Here is a 17983-nt window from a genome sequence, read left to right as displayed (position 1 = left end):
GTCCAGTTCCATGGTATTAGTAGTTACTAACCAGGGGCGTTGGAAGTGGGGTGGTGAGGGAGCTGCAAAAAAAAGAAAATAAAAATAAAACGTTTATCATGTATTCATTGATTTTTTCTGTAGTGCTAAGGGTTTAGGTGGAGTCTGAAAAGGTGAGTCTTCAGTCCACGGCGAAAGCTAGCGAGTGAGTCCGTTGTTCTAAGTGCGACAGGGAGTTTACAATATAAATGTATTATAAGTTTATTCCCTGTTATAATACAATATAAATTTGTATTACAACTATTAATTATAATACACTATAATGGATTATAACTGTGATTATAATACCCTATAAAGTATTAATGTATTACTATGATAACTATAATACACTTTAATAGATTATAATAGTGGTTATAACACAATATAATCTATTATCATGTATTACAACTATATTAGTGTCAGTGAGTGATCAGTCATTATGAAGTGTTTGGCCATGTTTGGCCTAGCTCAGACCTACTCTAGAGTGGATACTTTTTAGTACCCTGTTTAGTACCACTTTCACTCCACTCTACCCAGGTCCTTAGTGGAAAACCTGACACAAGTGGGCGGTGTGGTGTGGAGTGGTGTGGAGTTGGGCCAGTGGAAAATGGGCTTAGTGAGCAGAATGGCCGTGGATAGGCCTATTTAGGAAGGCCTTTGTACTCGACAGAAGAGTTGATGGTGAATGTTCATCAGAATATGGATGTCGGGGTTCAAGGGGTTAAACCTAGAGCGGTCATCCAATCAGGAACATCACTAACCCTATCCCTATCCCTAGCCCTCAGGTCAAGTTCCATGGTATTAGTAGTTATTAACCCTATCCCTAGCCCTAGCCCTAGCCCTCAGGTCCAGTTCCATGGTATTAGTAGTTATTAACCCTATCCCTAGCCCTAGCCCTATAGCCCTCAGGTCCAGTTCCATGGTATTAGTAGTTATTAACCCTAGCCCTAGCCCTAGCCCTCAGGTCCAGTTCCATGGTATTAGTAGTTATTAACCCTATCCCTAGCCCTAGCCCTCAGGTCCAGTTCCATGGTATTAGTAGTTATTAACCCTATCCCTAGCCCTAGCCCTATAGCCCTCAGGTCCAGTTCCATGGTATTAGTAGTTATTAACCCTAGCCCTAGCCCTAGCCCTCATGTCCAGTTCCATGGTATTAGTAGTTATTATCCCTAGCCCTAGCCCTAGCCCTCAGATCCAGTTCCATGGTATTAGTAGTTATTATCCCTATCCCTAGCCCTATCCCTAGCCCTCAGGTCCAGTTCCATGGTATTAGTAGTTATTAACCCTATCCCTAGCCCTAGCCCTAGCCCTAGCCCTCAGGTCCAGTCCCATGGTATTAGTAGTTATTAACCCTAGCCCTAGCCCTATCCCTAGCCCTCAGGTCCAGTTCCATGGTATTAGTAGTTATTAACCCTAGCCCTAGCCCTAGCCCTCAGGTCCTGTTCCATGGTATTAGTAGTTATTAACCCTATCCCTAGCCCTAGCCCTCAGGTCCAGTTCCATGGTATTAGTAGTTATTAACCCTAGCCCTATCCCTAGCCCTATCCCTAGCCCTAACCCTAGCCCTATCCCTATAGCCCTCAGGTCCAGTTCCATGGTATTAGTAGTTATTAACCCTAGCCCTATCCCTATCCCTAGCCCTAGCCCTCAGGTCCAGTTCCATGGTATTAATAGTTATTAGCCCTAGCCCTATCCCTATCCCTAGCCCTCAGGTCCAGTTCCATGGTATTAGTAGTTATTAACCCTATCCCTAGCCCTAGCCCTAGCCCTAGCCCTAGCCCTCAGGTCCAGTCCCATGGTATTAGTAGTTATTAACCCTAGCCCTAGCCCTATCCCTAGCCCTCAGGTCCAGTTCCATGGTATTAGTAGTTATTAACCCTAGCCCTAGCCCTAGCCCTCAGGTCCTGTTCCATGGTATTAGTAGTTATTAACCCTATCCCTAGCCCTAGCCCTCAGGTCCAGTTCCATGGTATTAGTAGTTATTAACCCTAGCCCTATCCCTAGCCCTATCCCTAGCCCTAACCCTAGCCCTATCCCTATAGCCCTCAGGTCCAGTTCCATGGTATTAGTAGTTATTAACCCTAGCCCTATCCCTATCCCTAGCCCTAGCCCTCAGGTCCAGTTCCATGGTATTAATAGTTATTAGCCCTAGCCCTATCCCTATCCCTAGCCCTCAGGTCCTGTTCCATGGTATTAGTAGTTATTAACCCTATCCCTATCCCTAGCCCTATCCCTAGCCCTAACCCTAGCCCTATCCCTAGCCCTCAGGTCCAGTTCCATGGTATTAGTAGTTATTAACCCTAGCCCTATCCCTAGCCCTAACCCTAGCCCTAACCCTAGCCCTATCCCTAGCCCTCAGGTCCAGTTCCATGGTATTAGTAGTTATTAGCCCTAGCCCTATCCCTATCCCTATCCCTAGCCCTCAGAACCAGTTCCATGGTATTAGTAGTTATTAACCCTATCCCTATCCCTATCCCTATCCCTAGCCCTCAGGTCCAGTTCCATGGTATTAGTAGTTATTAACCCTAGCCCTATCCCTAGCCCTATCCCTAGCCCTCAGGTCCAGTTCCATGGTATTAGTAGTTATTAACCCTAGCCCTAGCCCTATCCCTAGCCCTCAGGTCCAGTTCCATGGTATTAGTAGTTATTAACCCTAGCCCTATCCCTAGCCCTCAGGTCCAGTTTCATGGTATTAGTAGTTATTAACCCTATCCCTATCCCTAGCCCTCAGGTCCAGTTCCATGGTATTTAGTAGTTATTAGCCCTAGCCCTATCCCTAGCCCTAGCCCTATCCCTATCCCTATCCCTAGCCCTATCCCTAGCCCTATCCCTATCCCTAGCCCTAGCCCTATCCCTAGCCCTCAGGTCCAGTTCCATGGTATTAGTAGTTATTAACCCTAGACCTATCCCTCGGGTCCAGTTCTATGGTATTAGTAGTTATTAACCCTATCCCTAGCCCTAGCCCTCAGGTCCAGTTCCATGGTATTAGTAGTTATTAACCCTAGCCCTATCCCTAGCCCTAACCCTTGCCCTAGACCTATCCCTATCCCTAGCCCTATCCCTAGCCCTCAGGTCCAGTTCCATGGTATTAGTAGTTATTATCCCTATCCCTAGCCCTATCCCTAGCCCTCAGGTCCAGTTCCATGGTATTAGTAGTTATTAACCCTATCCCTATCCCTAACCCTAGCCCTCAGGTCCAGTTCCATGGTATTAGTAGTTATTAACCCTAGCCCTATCCCTAGCCCTCAGGTCCAGTTCCATGGTATTAGTAGTTATTAACCCTAGCCATATCCCTAGCCCTCAGGTCCAGTTCCATGGTATTAGTAGTTATTAACCCTATCCCTAGCCCTAGCCCTCGGGTCCAGTTCCATGGTATTAGTAGTTATTAACCCTATCCCTAGCCCTAGCCCTCAGGTCCAGTTCCATGGTATTAGTAGTTACTAACCAGGGGCGTTGGAAGTGGGGTGGTGAGGGAGCTGCAAAAAAAAATAAAAAAAATAAAACGTTTATCATGTATTCATTGATTTTTTCTGTAGTGCTAAGGGTTTAGGTGGAGTCTGAAAAGGCGAAAGCTAGCGAGTGAGTCCGTTGTTCTAAGTGCGACAGGGAGTTTACAATATAAATGTATTATAAGTTTATTCCCTGTTATAATACAATATAAATGTGTATTACAACTATTAATTATAATACACTATAATGGATTATAACTGTGATTATAATACCCTATAAAGTATTAATGTATTACTATGATAACTATAATACACTTTAATAGATTATAATAGTGGTTATAACACAATATAATCTATTATCATGTATTACAACTATATCAGTGTCAGTGAGTGATCAGTCATTATGAAGTGTTTGGCCCTGTTTGGCCTAGCTCAGACCTACTCTAGAGTGGATACCTTTTAGTACCCTGTTTAGTACCACTTTCACTCCACTCTACCCAGGTCCTTAGTGGAAAACCTGACACAAGTGGGCGGTGTGGTGTGGTGTGGAGTGGTGTGGAGTTGGGCCAGTGGAAAATGGGCTTAGTGAGCAGAATGGCCGTGGGTAGGCCTATTTAGGAAGGCCTTTGTACTCGACAGAAGAGTTGATGGTGAATGTTCATCAGAATAATGGATGTCGGGGTTCAAGGGGTTAAACCTAGAGCGGTCATCCAATCAGGAACATCACTAACCCTATCCCTATCCCTAGCCCTCAGGTCAAGTTCCATGGTATTAGTAGTTATTAACCCTATCCCTAGCCCTAGCCCTAGCCCTAGCCCTCAGGTCCAGTTCCATGGTATTAGTAGTTATTAACCCTATCCCTAGCCCTAGCCCTATAGCCCTCAGGTCCAGTTCCATGGTATTAGTAGTTATTAACCCTAGCCCTAGCCCTAGCCCTAGCCCTCAGGTCCAGTTCCATGGTATTAGTAGTTATTAACCCTATCCCTAGCCCTAGCCCTAGCCCTCAGGTCCAGTTCCATGGTATTGGTAGTTATTAACCCTATCCCTAGCCCTAGCCCTAGCCCTCAGGTCCAGTTCCATGGTATTAGTAGTTATTAACCCTATCCCTAGCCCTAGCCCTCAGGTCCAGTTCCATGGTATTAGTAGTTATTAACCCTAGCCCTATCCATAGCCCTAGACCTATCCCTATCCCTATCCCTAGCCCTATCCCTAGCCCTCAGGTCCAGTTCCATGGTATTAGTAGTTATTATCCCTATCCCTAGCCCTATCCCTAGCCCTCAGGTCCAGTTCCATGGTATTAGTAGTTATTAACCCTATCCTTATCCCTAACCCTAGCCCTCAGGTCCAGTTCCATGGGACAGGGAGTTTACAATATAAATGTATTATAAGTTTATTCCCTGTTATAATACAATATAAATTTGTATTACAACTATTAATTATAATACACTATAATGGATTATAACTGTGATTATAATACCCTATAAAGTATTAATGTATTACTATGATAACTATAATACACTTTAATAGATTATAATAGTGGTTATAACACAATATAATCTATTATCATGTATTACAACTATATTAGTGTCAGTGAGTGATCAGTCATTATGAAGTGTTTGGCCATGTTTGGCCTAGCTCAGACCTACTCTAGAGTGGATACTTTTTAGTACCCTGTTTAGTACCACTTTCACTCCACTCTACCCAGGTCCTTAGTGGAAAACCTGACACAAGTGGGCGGTGTGGTGTGGAGTGGAGTGGTGTGGAGTTGGGCCAGTGGAAAATGGGCTTAGTGAGCAGAATGGCCGTGGATAGGCCTATTTAGGAAGGCCTTTGTACTCGACAGAAGAGTTGATGGTGAATGTTCATCAGAATATGGATGTCGGGGTTCAAGGGGTTAAACCTAGAGCGGTCATCCAATCAGGAACATCACTAACCCTATCCCTATCCCTAGCCCTCAGGTCAAGTTCCATGGTATTAGTAGTTATTAACCCTATCCTTAGCCCTATCCCTCAGGTCCAGTTCCATGGTATTAGTAGTTATTATCCCTATCCCTAGCCCTATCCCTAGCCCTCATGTCCAGTTCCATGGTATTAGTAGTTATTATCCCTAGCCCTAGCCCTAGCCCTCAGATCCAGTTCCATGGTATTAGTAGTTATTGCCAGACCCATGAAATGGGTAGGCCTACATAAGCAAATGTCGGTCTGTCCCTTTTCTATATAAAGGGTATATATGATGATGACATGATGATGACATGCCTACAAAAGGCATGATGTCATAAATGATGATGACAGACAGGGGGTCTGGCACAACCAGGTTGACCTGGTCTAGTTATCCCTATCCCTAGCCCTATCCCTAGCCCTCAGGTCCAGTTCCATGGTATTAGTAGTTATTAACCCTATCCCTATCCCTAGCCCTAGCCCTAGCCCTCAGGTCCAGTTCCATGGTATTAGTAGTTATTAACCCTAGCCCTAGCCCTAACCCTAGCCCTCAGGTCCAGTTCCATGGTATTAGTAGTTATTAACCCTAGCCCTAGCCCTAGCCCTCAGGTCCTGTTCCATGGTATTAGTAGTTATTAACCCTATCCCTAGCCCTAGCCCTCAGGTCCAGTTCCATGGTATTAGTAGTTATTAACCCTAGCCCTATCCCTAGCCCTATCCCTAGCCCTAACCCTAGCCCTATCCCTATAGCCCTCAGGTCCAGTTCCATGGTATTAGTAGTTATTAACCCTAGCCCTATCCCTATCCCTAGCCCTAGCCCTCAGGTCCAGTTCCATGGTATTAATAGTTATTAGCCCTAGCCCTATCCCTATCCCTAGCCCTCAGGTCCTGTTCCATGGTATTAGTAGTTATTACCCCTCTCCCTATCCCTAGCCCTATCCCTATCCCTAACCCTAGCCCTATCCCTAGCCCTCAGGTCCAGTTCCATGGTATTAGTAGTTATTAACCCTAGCCCTATCCCTAGCCCTATCCCTAGCCCTAACCCTAGCCCTATCCCTAGCCCTCAGGTCCAGTTCCATGGTATTAGTAGTTATTAGCCCTAGCCCTATCCCTATCCCTATCCCTATCCCTAGCCCTCAGAACCAGTTCCATGGTATTAGTAGTTATTAACCCTATCCCTATCCCTATCCCTATCCCTAGCCCTCAGGTCCAGTTCCATGGTATTAGTAGTTATTAACCCTAGCCCTATCCCTAGCCCTATCCCTAGCCCTCAGGTCCAGTTCCATGGTATTAGTAGTTATTAACCCTAGCCCTATCCCTATCCCTAGCCCTATCCCTAGCCCTCAGGTCCAGTTCCATGGTATTAGTAGTTATTAACCCTAGCCCTATCCCTAGCCCTCAGGTCCAGTTCCATGGTATTAGTAGTTATTAACCCTATCCCTATCCCTAGCCCTCAGGTCCAGTTCCATGGTATTTAGTAGTTATTAGCCCTAGCCCTATCCCTAGCCCTAGCCCTAGCCCTAGCCCTATCCCTAGCCCTATCCCTAGCCCTATCCCTATCCCTAGCCCTAGCCCTAACCCTAGCCCTCAGGTCCAGTTCCATGGTATTAGTAGTTATTAACCCTAGACCTATCCCTCGGGTCCAGTTCTATGGTATTAGTAGTTATTAACCCTATCCCTAGCCCTAGCCCTCAGGTCCAGTTCCATGGTATTAGTAGTTATTAACCCTAGCCCTATCCCTAGCCCTATCCCTAGCCCTAGACCTATCCCTATCCCTATCCCTAGCCCTCAGGTCCAGTTCCATGGTATTAGTAGTTATTATCCCTATCCCTAGCCCTATCCCTAGCCCTCAGGTCCAGTTCCATGGTATTTAGTAGTTATTAGCCCTATCCCTAGCCCTATCCCTAGCCCTAACCCTAACCCTATCCCTAGCCCTATCCCTAGCCCTATCCCTATCCCTATCCCTAGCCCTAGCCCTATCCCTAGCCCTCAGGTCCAGTTCCATGGTATTAGTAGTTATTAACCCTAGACCTATCCCTCGGGTCCAGTTCCATGGTATTAGTAGTTATTAACCCTATCCCTAGCCCTAGCCCTCAGGTCCAGTTCCATGGTATTAGTAGTTATTAACCCTAGCCCTATCCCTAGCCCTCAGGTCCAGTTCCATGGTATTAGTAGTTATTATCCCTATCCCTAGCCCTATCCCTAGCCCTCAGGTCCAGTTCCATGGTATTAGTAGTTATTAACCCTATCCCTATCCCTAACCCTAGCCCTCAGGTCCAGTTCCATGGTATTAGTAGTTATTAACCCTAGCCCTATCCCTAGCCCTCAGGTCCAGTTCCATGGTATTAGTAGTTATTAACCCTAGCCATATCCCTAGCCCTCAGGTCCAGTTCCATGGTATTAGTAGTTATTAACCCTATCCCTAGCCCTAGCCCTCGGGTCCAGTTCCATGGTATTAGTAGTTATTAACCCTATCCCTAGCCCTAGCCCTCAGGTCCAGTTCCATGGTATTAGTAGTTACTAACCAGGGGCGTTGGAAGTGGGGTGGTGAGGGAGCTGCAAAAAAAATAAAATAAAAATAAAACGTTTATCATGTATTCATTGATTTTTTCTGTAGTGCTAAGGGTTTAGGTGGAGTCTGAATAGGTGAGTCTTCAGTCCACGGCGAAAGCTAGCGAGTGAGTCCGTTGTTCTAAGTGCGACAGGGAGTTTATAATATAAATGTACTATACGTTTATTCCCTGTTATAATACAATATAAATTTGTATTACAACTATTAATTATAATACACTATAATGGATTATAACTGTGATTATAATACCCTATAAAGTATTAATGTATTACTATGATAACTATAATACACTTTAATAGATTATAATAGTGGTTATAACACAATATAATCTATTATCATGTATTACAACTATATTAGTGTCAATGAGTGATCAGTCATTATGAAGTGTTTGGCCATGTTTGGCCTAGCTCAGACCTACTCTAGAGTGGATACTTTTTAGTACCCTGTTTAGTACCACTTTCACTCCACTCTACCCAGGTCCTTAGTGGAAAACCTGACACAAGTGGGCGGTGTGGTGTGGAGTGGTGTGGAGTTGGGCCAGTGGAAAATGGGCTTAGTGAGCAGAATGGCCGTGGATAGGCCTATTTAGGAAGGCCTTTGTACTCGACAGAAGAGTTGATGGTGAATGTTCATCAGAATATGGATGTCGGGGTTCAAGGGGTTAAACCTAGAGCGGTCATCCAATCAGGAACATCACTAACCCTATCCCTATCCCTAGCCCTCAGGTCAAGTTCCATGGTATTAGTAGTTATTAACCCTATCCCTAGCCCTAGCCCTATCCCTCAGGTCCAGTTCCATGGTATTAGTAGTTATTATCCCTAGCCCTATCCCTAGCCCTCATGTCCAGTTCCATGGTATTAGTAGTTATTAACCCTATCCCTAGCCCTAGCCCTAGCCCTCAGGTCCAGTTCCATGGTATTAGTAGTTATTATCCCTATCCCTAGCCCTATCCCTAGCCCTCAGGTCCAGTTCCATGGTATTAGTAGTCAGAGATGGGCGAAAATACATTGAAAAGTATTTTGATACAAAATACAAATACTGGGTCAAAAAATGTATCAAAATACAAAATATAAATACAGGCCAGAGAAATGTATTTAAGATTCAAATACGTATTTTGTATTTTGAAAATACATAAATACTTTTTATAAAAATTGATGCAATGATTAGCAATTGTATAGATTGACTGCCAAGTATTACATTAATTGTCTGTCAGAATTTCAAAGAATAAAGTGCTTTCCAGACGATATGCGGTCACCGCCTTCTAGTAATTAATTTTCAGTGGGAGGCAGGCGGCTATTTTGGCCGTGCAGAGAAGTTTTGGGGTGGCGAGGCGAGCGGGCGCGGTCCCGTGAAATCCCCGCGAGCGTGCTCGTTTGTGCATGCGTATGCGGGCAGCGAGAGATGGATTGTGTTCATCTTTGTGAAATACCGCACAGCGTTTACTCACTGAGCGAGTGTGTTTGTGTCTCACCGCAGTGCGTTAACCGCTGACCCAAGCTGCAGCCATAGCGGTGACCGCGTATCGTGTGGAAGGCACTTAAATTGACCTACTATGGTGTTTGTCTTGAGCAGGCAGCCTAAATGTTTGCCACTGTGTGAGAGCTCAGGCCAGAAGTGCCTTCCACACGATACGCGGTCACCGCTACGGCTGCCGCTTGGGTCAGCGGTTACCGCACCGCGGTGATACACAAACACACTCGCAGGCCATGTATGGCCTGCTTGTGTGCCAGCGCACCATGAGGTCAACACTGGCATCACCACTGGCGATGCCAGTGATATCACCACTGACATCACCAGGAATGCTGGTCCCTCATTGGCTGTCAATGATGACATTGCCAGAAATGCTGGTCCCTTATTGTGCTACGTGCTTAAACACACACAGCTACCTACCTACCTACCAACCTATACATACATACATACATACGCAGATGAACGCAGTACTTGCGCGCAAGTAATTCGAAATTGTAATCATAATGCACGTTACATTTGAAGCAAATCAAAGTCAAGTGCTATGGCTGTATCACACACACACAAACCACTAGCAAATTAGATTGAAAGAAAATGTGTCTTTCCCCCTACAGTTTAAACCTTTGTGAACGTTTAAATGTGTCGATTTGAGAATAAAATTACATTAAAAAGTATTTTGTATTTCAAATACAGAAAATACTAGACCTGAAAGTATTTTGATACAAATTACATCCAATTTTTTCCATCCCAGCCAAATACAAATTACAAAATACAAAAAAGTATTTCAAATACGTATTTCAAATACATGTATTTCAAATACTGCCCATCTCTGTTAGTAGTTATTAACCCTATCCCTAGCCCTCAGGTCCAGTTCCATGGTACCAGTAAGACTCCCTAATCGGGAGATAAGCGACCGTAGGTCACTTATCTCCACAAATAGAGCAAAAATGTGTTTTTCCAAAATCTTCCTGAGCATGTTGATGACATGAGTGTAGACATACTGTGTAGTGATTTTCGTGATTTTAGGGCAAAATCTGAATCGGCCTCATGGTGGCGCTAGAGGGCCATGTGAGAAATGAGGGGTGGGGTCTCCGCGCCGCCAAGGCGGACGAATAGGTACCGGCCCCGGCTCTCCCGGTCGCTCCTAGCCCGAGTTACGGCATTTTATGTGAGCTGCAGTGGCAGGGGGTCCTCCACTGGGGGCGCCACCACTTTTGCATCCATTCTGGAGCACCAGGAGTGGGTGGTCCCCGGGAATGCCCCGTGAGCAGCCCCGTTGGGGTGGTCATTTGGTAATTTTTGCACATGTGCTCATTTTTTACACTTGGGGGTCCCCGAGGGAGCTGGGGGTCCCTGGAGCTCCGGGGGTCCTTGGAGGTTGTAGTTTGGCAGGTAAGGAGTGTGTGTGCAAAATCTGGCATGGATCGGGGCAACGGTTGCGGAGATATGAGCAGGGCAAAAGTGTGACGTGTGACGTGTGTGACGGACGGACGGACGGACGGACGGACGGACACCTCGAGCAGCTTTCTGTAGTCCAGTTCCATGGTATTAGTAGTTATTAACCCTATCCCTAGCCCTCAGGTCCAGTTCCATGGTATTAGTAGTTATTAACCCTATCCCTAGCCCTATCCCTAGCCCTCAGGTCCAGTTCCATGGTATTAGTACTTATTATCCCTAGCCCTATCCCTATAGCCCTCAGGTCTAGTTCCATGGTATTAGTAGTTATTAGCCCTAGCCCTATCCTTATCCCTAGCCCTCAGGTCCAGTTCCATGGTATTAGTAGTTATTAGCCCTAGCCCTATCCTTATCCCTAGCCCTCAGGTCCAGTTCCATGGTATTAGTAGTTATTAGCCCTAGCCCTATCCCTAGCCCTAGCCCTCAGGTCCAGTTCCATGGTATTAGTAGTTATTAACCCTATCCCTAGCCCTAGCCCTCAGGTCCAGTTCCATGGTATTAGTAGTTATTAACCCTATCCCTAGCCCTAGCCCTCAGGTCCAGTTCCATGGTATTAGTAGTTATTAACCCTATCCCTAGCCCTCAGGTCCAGTTCCATGGTATTAATATAATTTATAAAATAACAGGATCTCAATTTAAATAAGCCTCGTCTTTCCTGAGCTTATCCTTTTAGTTGACCTTGTACCAGTGGTCTGTCTGTACCGTCATGAGACTGTACCTTTCCATACAACCTTCTAATACATTCTTCAATCAATTTTTCAAGCAAAACAATGATTTATCATATTATTTTTATCACTTTCCTTGGTATCATTCAGGGCAGGAATTTCATGAAGGCCATGGCTACCGTTGCCCCTCAGTTTGGCCTTGTGCACCGCAAACCAATGGCATGACCTGAGGCCACAGTGGCCTTAATGCCCCAGCTGACTGTACCACTTTCTACTCTGTCTCTTTCTGGTCAATATGTAGTCAGTAGACAGTGTCTCTTTCTTGTCATGTAGACACCAGTGTCTTTTTGTTGAGATTCTGAAATCTCAACTCCCCTGAGTCCCCATCTTTAAACCAATCCAGTGACTTTGATTGGTGCAGGGCTGAGCATGGATCAGACTGTAAATACCATCATTTATCTATTTCACTGCAGATTATCATCCCTAATCCTTAAATTCAACAAATTCTTTCAATGGACTGAAATCGTGTTTTATTTGATGGCCTTCCTGCCCTGGCATTTGGCATTTGTGCCCTCAAAAAATGGACAACACCAAAGGCCAAGTGGCCTTGCCCCTAAAATAACGAAATTCTAGGCCTGGTGTCATTTATTATTTTTTATAAAGGAATGTGGAAGAGACACATGACAACATGGCATTTTTCGCTCTTCATTTTCATCAGACAAAACAACAGAACACTGGTTGTGTTGGTTGTGTTAAGCCCGCCCAGGACTGAGGAGGTTGCAGGTACGATTCCAGCTCTCAGCAATGTGTCGACGACGTGTCCTTGAGCAAGACATCAGCACTCAGCTGGCTGAAGCTGGAACTGAGGTTCCCTCTTGGGATGTGATAGCTATGAATACAACATAAAAACAAACAAACGCTATATACATATACATGCACACTTCAGTGATCATGTATATGCTATACATATGCATGCACAGTTCAATGATCATGTATTGAACACCCTTTACATCTGAGTGTTGGTTAAAATAATATTGAACCAATGGAAAGTAGTCAAAAGTGCTTGGGACAAAACCTCCTAACTCCACACTTTCTGCCAAACCAGCTAACTCCCCACCGATTGGCCCTCTCTTTTTTTCATAAATATGTGCTATTGAACACCCTTTATGTCTGTGTGTTGGCCTTCGGTCAAAACCTCCTAACTCCAGGTTTCGGCCCGACAGCAGAGAAATAATATTGGCAATTGTTGCATAACTCAAAGGTCATCTATGGTGTTTTCTTTTAGCATAACTCTACAACTGTAGAGTTATGTCCGTGGTCCTAATGCAATGCATGCCAAACCAGGGGGTCGACCTTGGAATTAATTATTATACAATGTTTGAGAAGCACTTGTTTATCAAACCCTCTGCCCTCTGTCACAATAATCATGACATTTTCACATTGTACCCATCCCTAATAAATACATAGGCCTATATACATGCATATACATAAATGAATCACAGCAAGTCAAAAGGTTTAGTTACAAAAGGGTCTTTATATTTACATTATGGAGGAATAAGAGAGGAAAGGGGGAGACGAGAAGAGACATAGGGTGTCAGTAAAACGATGCATTTTTAACAATTACACTTTGACGTCGACGTTGGTCGCAAACCAAGCCGTCTTCCAGTCTTTCACCACATGACACGCTAGAAAAATACTGATCCTCCATCCTCGGACAACAACACACGACAGAAAGAAAAGAAAAAAGAAAGAAAGAAATCACATGCTAAAGATTTTAAAATTGCGTTTTTTTTTTCTTCTGAAAAACAAACACCGGCGCTTTTCGACGAAACGCCAGCAAAGAAATAACAGTCTGTCACCAAACGTTAAAACAGGGAAGAAAACAAAAAAGTGACAAATCTTTTATACAACAGACGAACTATAGGGCCGGGTTTTTTACTGGTCAAGCAGCGATAAGGCCTGATTTACGTTCCCTCGGTTGACCGAATGGGTCGCACACCGATCGATAGCCGATTTATAAGCGTTTGCGACAAGTCGTGAGCTCGTAGATCGGCTATTCTCGGGGTGTGCGACGAAGCGTAAAGCAGGCTCGTAGCTATCGTGGCTGCTGCGCAGACGCTAAGAAATATAGATGGGACGATACGCGATTATCGTTTATCGTGATAAAAAAACACTCACGATAATCGTATAGTGGAGATTTAATTTATCGTGATATCGTCCTCCATCATGCACTGGGATCAATTCACATTTTATTTGCCGAGCTGCATATCCGGTACCACTTAAACCCTCTATAATTGGTAAAAGGTACTTATATTCGCAAATCACGATTTCTTTTGTCACGATAATCGTGATATGACATTTTCATATCGTCCCATCCCTACGCTACCAACACTGATGACTCAGGATTTTTTTTGGGGGGGGGGGGGGGGATTCACACACACCTTGTGCAATAGTGCAAACTGTCGACCGAGAAGGGACGAGTCACCTTGACGTTTATATACAGAGACCACCCTTCGGCCAATTATTATCTTATTATTCTTTTTTTTTACATTTTGCACGTTAACGATGGCAAACACCATGCATGCCTATGTCGGGGTCGTATTTCAATACTACAAAATAAAATAAAATAAAATGCTGCTTTGTTGAAAATAACAAAACAAATTACTCATGTTGTTGATGTTGAAACACTTTTCGATCAAAGATTATAAATACACTTTAAAATATATATACACATGGGGGGTGGGGGGGGGGGGGGAGAGAAAGAAAAACGGAAAAGAAAAACTATGAATAAATATCAATCGCAATGAATGATAAAGCCTTAATATTTATTAGTTTCATTGAAAACAGCCTGCGGGAGGCGCTATAGTGCACATAAAAAAAGAGATACTGAGGCTTGTTCACCAGGTCAAAGGTCAAATAATGTCCCGGACCGCCACAGACACAAGACTGGCCCGAATCCCCCGTTGTAACACGACCAGCTCCCCCCCCCCCAAACCCCTAGACCAGACCCCCTTATCAAATCTTCCGTCAAAATGCTTATCAAATCCTCGATCAGAATGATCAAACCTCTCACTACAACGCATTGAAACGCCAGAGAATTCAGCTCAGTAGCATAAATAATAGTTAAAATTACATTCTTGGTATTATCAGCAAACTGAAATAAGATGAAACTCTGAACCATAGCAACAAAACTATGTATTGTTCCCCAGGTGGTGGTTATGAAAGGCTGGCTTCTGATTGGAGGAGGAGAAGAAAAGAAGATTAAAAAAAAAAGAGCGCAGGAGAGCGAGCGACGGCGAGTTCACGACGGCAAAGGATTCTTCTTCTCCTGGTCTGATATGATGATGTGATGTTACTGTAGGTACAGTAGGAGGTACAGTCTGTCACCATGTGTGTGCGCTAGCTGCAGGTCAAAACAAACACCAGAAACAGGGTGTGTGTGCGTGTGTGTGTGTGTCTGTGTGTGTGTGTGTGTGTGTGTGTGTGTGTGTAAATCAGTAGTTCTCAACCTTTTCAGGCTGCGACCCCCCAAAATGATTCATATTTGAACTTGGGACCCCCCAAATGAATTATATTTGAACTGGGGACCCCCAAAATGAATCATATCTGAACTGCAATTTGGGGGTCCTCGACACGAAAAGGTTTGAGAACCATGATACTCAGTGTGTGCTAAAACAAGAGATGACAGCCCCCACAACCACACCACCGTGTTTGTGCGTGAGTACAAGGGGATGGGACAATAATCGCCATTATCGTTTATCGTGATGGAAAAACACTAACAATAATCATATTGTGGAGATTTAAATTTATCGTGAAATTGTCCTCCGTCGGGCACTGGGACCACTAAAACCCTCTATGGTAAAACGGACCTGGAAATACCGTACTTAATACAGTCTTTTTTTTCTCCTCACTCTCTACCAAATCTCTTTGCCACGACACATTGTGATCTTGTAGATCTGCTATTTCTTGGCAATAGTTCCACCCCAGGATGATGGATATTGAGGGATTATTACGATAATATCGTAAATCGCATTTATTTTTTGTTAGCCACAATAATCGTGACATGAAATGTTCATATCGTCCCATCCATAGTGTGTACGTACTGTGTTCTGTGTATGTAAAGTCTCGTGTGGCCAGACTGTTGACTCCCACAATTTGCAAATGCTCCCGTCGTACAGTCTGGGAGACGGAGGTTCTAATCATGAGTACACAACAAAGCGGATGTGACGATTGTGACGCACCCGCTCCATTGGTGCAGTAGCGGTAACACGTCTTCTTTCAATACTTTTTGGGTCTTTCTCTGGTGGTGTTGGTGTTACTTCCATGATGTTTTCAAATGTTTTCTTAAACTATACGCACATAAGAATATTCTGCTCAAATGGCTCTGTCTGTGCTAGTGTGCTTCTGCTATTTTTCCAAAGGGACTACAGTTCATTATAATGACTGTCTATGCTAGTGTGTTTCTGTTATGTTTCCAATGGGACTACAGTTCATTAGAATGACTGTCTGTGTTAGTGTGTTTCTGTTATGTTTCCAATGGGACTACAGTTCATTAGAACGACTGTCTGTGAATAGTGTGTTTCTGTTATGTTTCCAATGGAACTACAGTTCATTAGAATGACTGTCTGTGCAAGTGTGTTTCTGCTATGTTTCCAATGGGACTACAGTTCATTAGAATGACTCTGTCTGTGCTAGTGTGTTTCTGTTATGTTTCCAATGGGACTGCAGTTCATTATAATGACTATGTCTGTGCTAGTGTGTTTCTGTTGTGTTTCCAATGGGACTACAGTTCATTATAATGACTCTGTCTGTGCTAGTGTGTTTCTGTTATGTTTCCAATGGGACTGCAGTTCATTAGAATGACTGTCTGTGCTAGTGTGTTTCTGTTATGTTTCCAATGGGACTACAGTTCATTATAATGACTCTGTCTGTGCTAGTGTGTTTCTGTTATGTTTCCAATGGGACTGCAGCTCATTATAATGACTCTGTCTGTGCTAGTGTGCTTCTGTTATGTTTCCAATGGGACTACAGTTCCGTGCAGCAGTGACTACTACCGTTACTCGCCTTTCGGGAGCTGTAGTTCCAGACTCTATATAGCATTCGGAGATTGTGGAATAGTTGTCTGGCTACGCGAGGCTAGTGTATGTATGTGTGAGTGTGTGTGTCCCTCCCCTCCCCCCTCTTTCTCCGTCTAGCTGGAGGTGACGGTGGTGACGTCTAGCTGGAGGTGACGGTGGTGCCGCTGCCCAGCCTTATGATCATCTGCTGGCAGTCGTGCAGGGTCCTCTTGTCGCCCAGCTTCTCCAGGGTGCGGGCGGCGTCCGCCAGCATGCCCACCCGCTGCCCCGGCGCCGACAGGAAGGAGGGCGGCAGGAAGCGGCACGCCAGCATCACCGCCTCAGCCTGCTCCCGCTGCCCCGGACGGGTCTCACACTCCTCTGGAGAGGGGGAGAATTAAAACACATTATACAACAGGTAGCTCCGACGAAGCAATCTGCTGCCAATACCCGTGCGAATAATGAGCCACATGAAATCAGCTGTGATGGTTACGAAAGAGCTCTCCCCACACAATGCTAGCGGCTATGTTTTGCCTGATTTCAGAATCTGCGCTGGAGCTTGAGTCTGACATTGTCCCATTGTGTTGAGATTTCAAAGGGGAGGGGATTTTAAATGTGAAATTCCCAATCACAAGAGATCTGGTGGGAGGGGTTGTGTTTGACTGAAAAACATTCCCCCCTCCCCCTCCCCTCTATGACAGGCATCAAACAGGTTGTTGTCTCTGATGTTTCATTGATTAGAGAGATCACTAACGAGCTATTGACACTTGTATGGCTCAATCACTGACTGCAGTTCACAACCCCTTTGAAGTTCAAAGGGAGCAATTAAGAGCTCTGGCTGAGTCCACTGTTTCTGTTCATTTTCTATTTCTGCTGATTTGCTGTCTCGTTAGACCCACCCCCTCCTCTGAGGATCCGACTCTCATTGGCCAGGTCTTGCCTCAGACCAGAGAAACTCTAGGTTCATTATGCAACACCAGACCAAGAGAACCAGTCCGCTCAGAGAGTGGGCGGGTCTATGGGCTGGAGCCAGGCAAGGCTATGCTAGTAGTTTTCATGTGAAGTTCAGGGACATAGTAGCTAAATATGGCATTGAAAAAAATACATATTTCTATCTAATATCTTAAATTAAGTTGATGGGCAACTCTTGTATAATCGCAATATTACATACAAGGGTCTGTGTTATTGTCATTATTGGCACCATCTCGTTGCTGCAAGACAGACTGAGAACTCCCACAAGAGTAACGATGACAACAACAACAATAATAATGCCACCACATACACACACACACACCAGTTTAGACTCCGAGGGAGAATCATCACAGACTCTCACACTCCCTCTCCCCTCTCTCTCTCTCTCACA

At 44.7% G+C, this 17983-nt stretch overlaps 1 protein-coding gene across 3 annotated transcripts in view; it reads right to left on the bottom strand.

Moving 5' to 3' along the window:
- Positions 1-13077: 13077 nt before the first annotated feature.
- The window catches only part of srebf1 (sterol regulatory element binding transcription factor 1), a 56816-nt gene continuing 51910 nt past the window's right edge, over positions 13078-17983 (bottom strand). For 2 of the 3 annotated variants that reach the window (XM_080723575.1, XM_080723576.1), the window contains exon 19: positions 13078-17001. In XM_080723575.1, the coding sequence (XP_080579701.1) occupies positions 16781-17001 (221 nt within the window). In that variant the 3' untranslated portion in view covers positions 13078-16780. The remainder of the gene's footprint in view (positions 17002-17983) is intronic. The other variant, XR_013961905.1, reaches the window with a different exon arrangement.

Source organism: Nannobrachium achirus, assembly GCF_963921795.1.
Source record: "Nannobrachium achirus genome assembly, chromosome: 4".
NCBI lineage: Eukaryota > Metazoa > Chordata > Actinopteri > Myctophiformes > Myctophidae > Nannobrachium > Nannobrachium achirus.
Note: the sequence above shows the minus strand (reverse complement) of the source record. Positions and strands in the feature narration are given on the sequence as shown.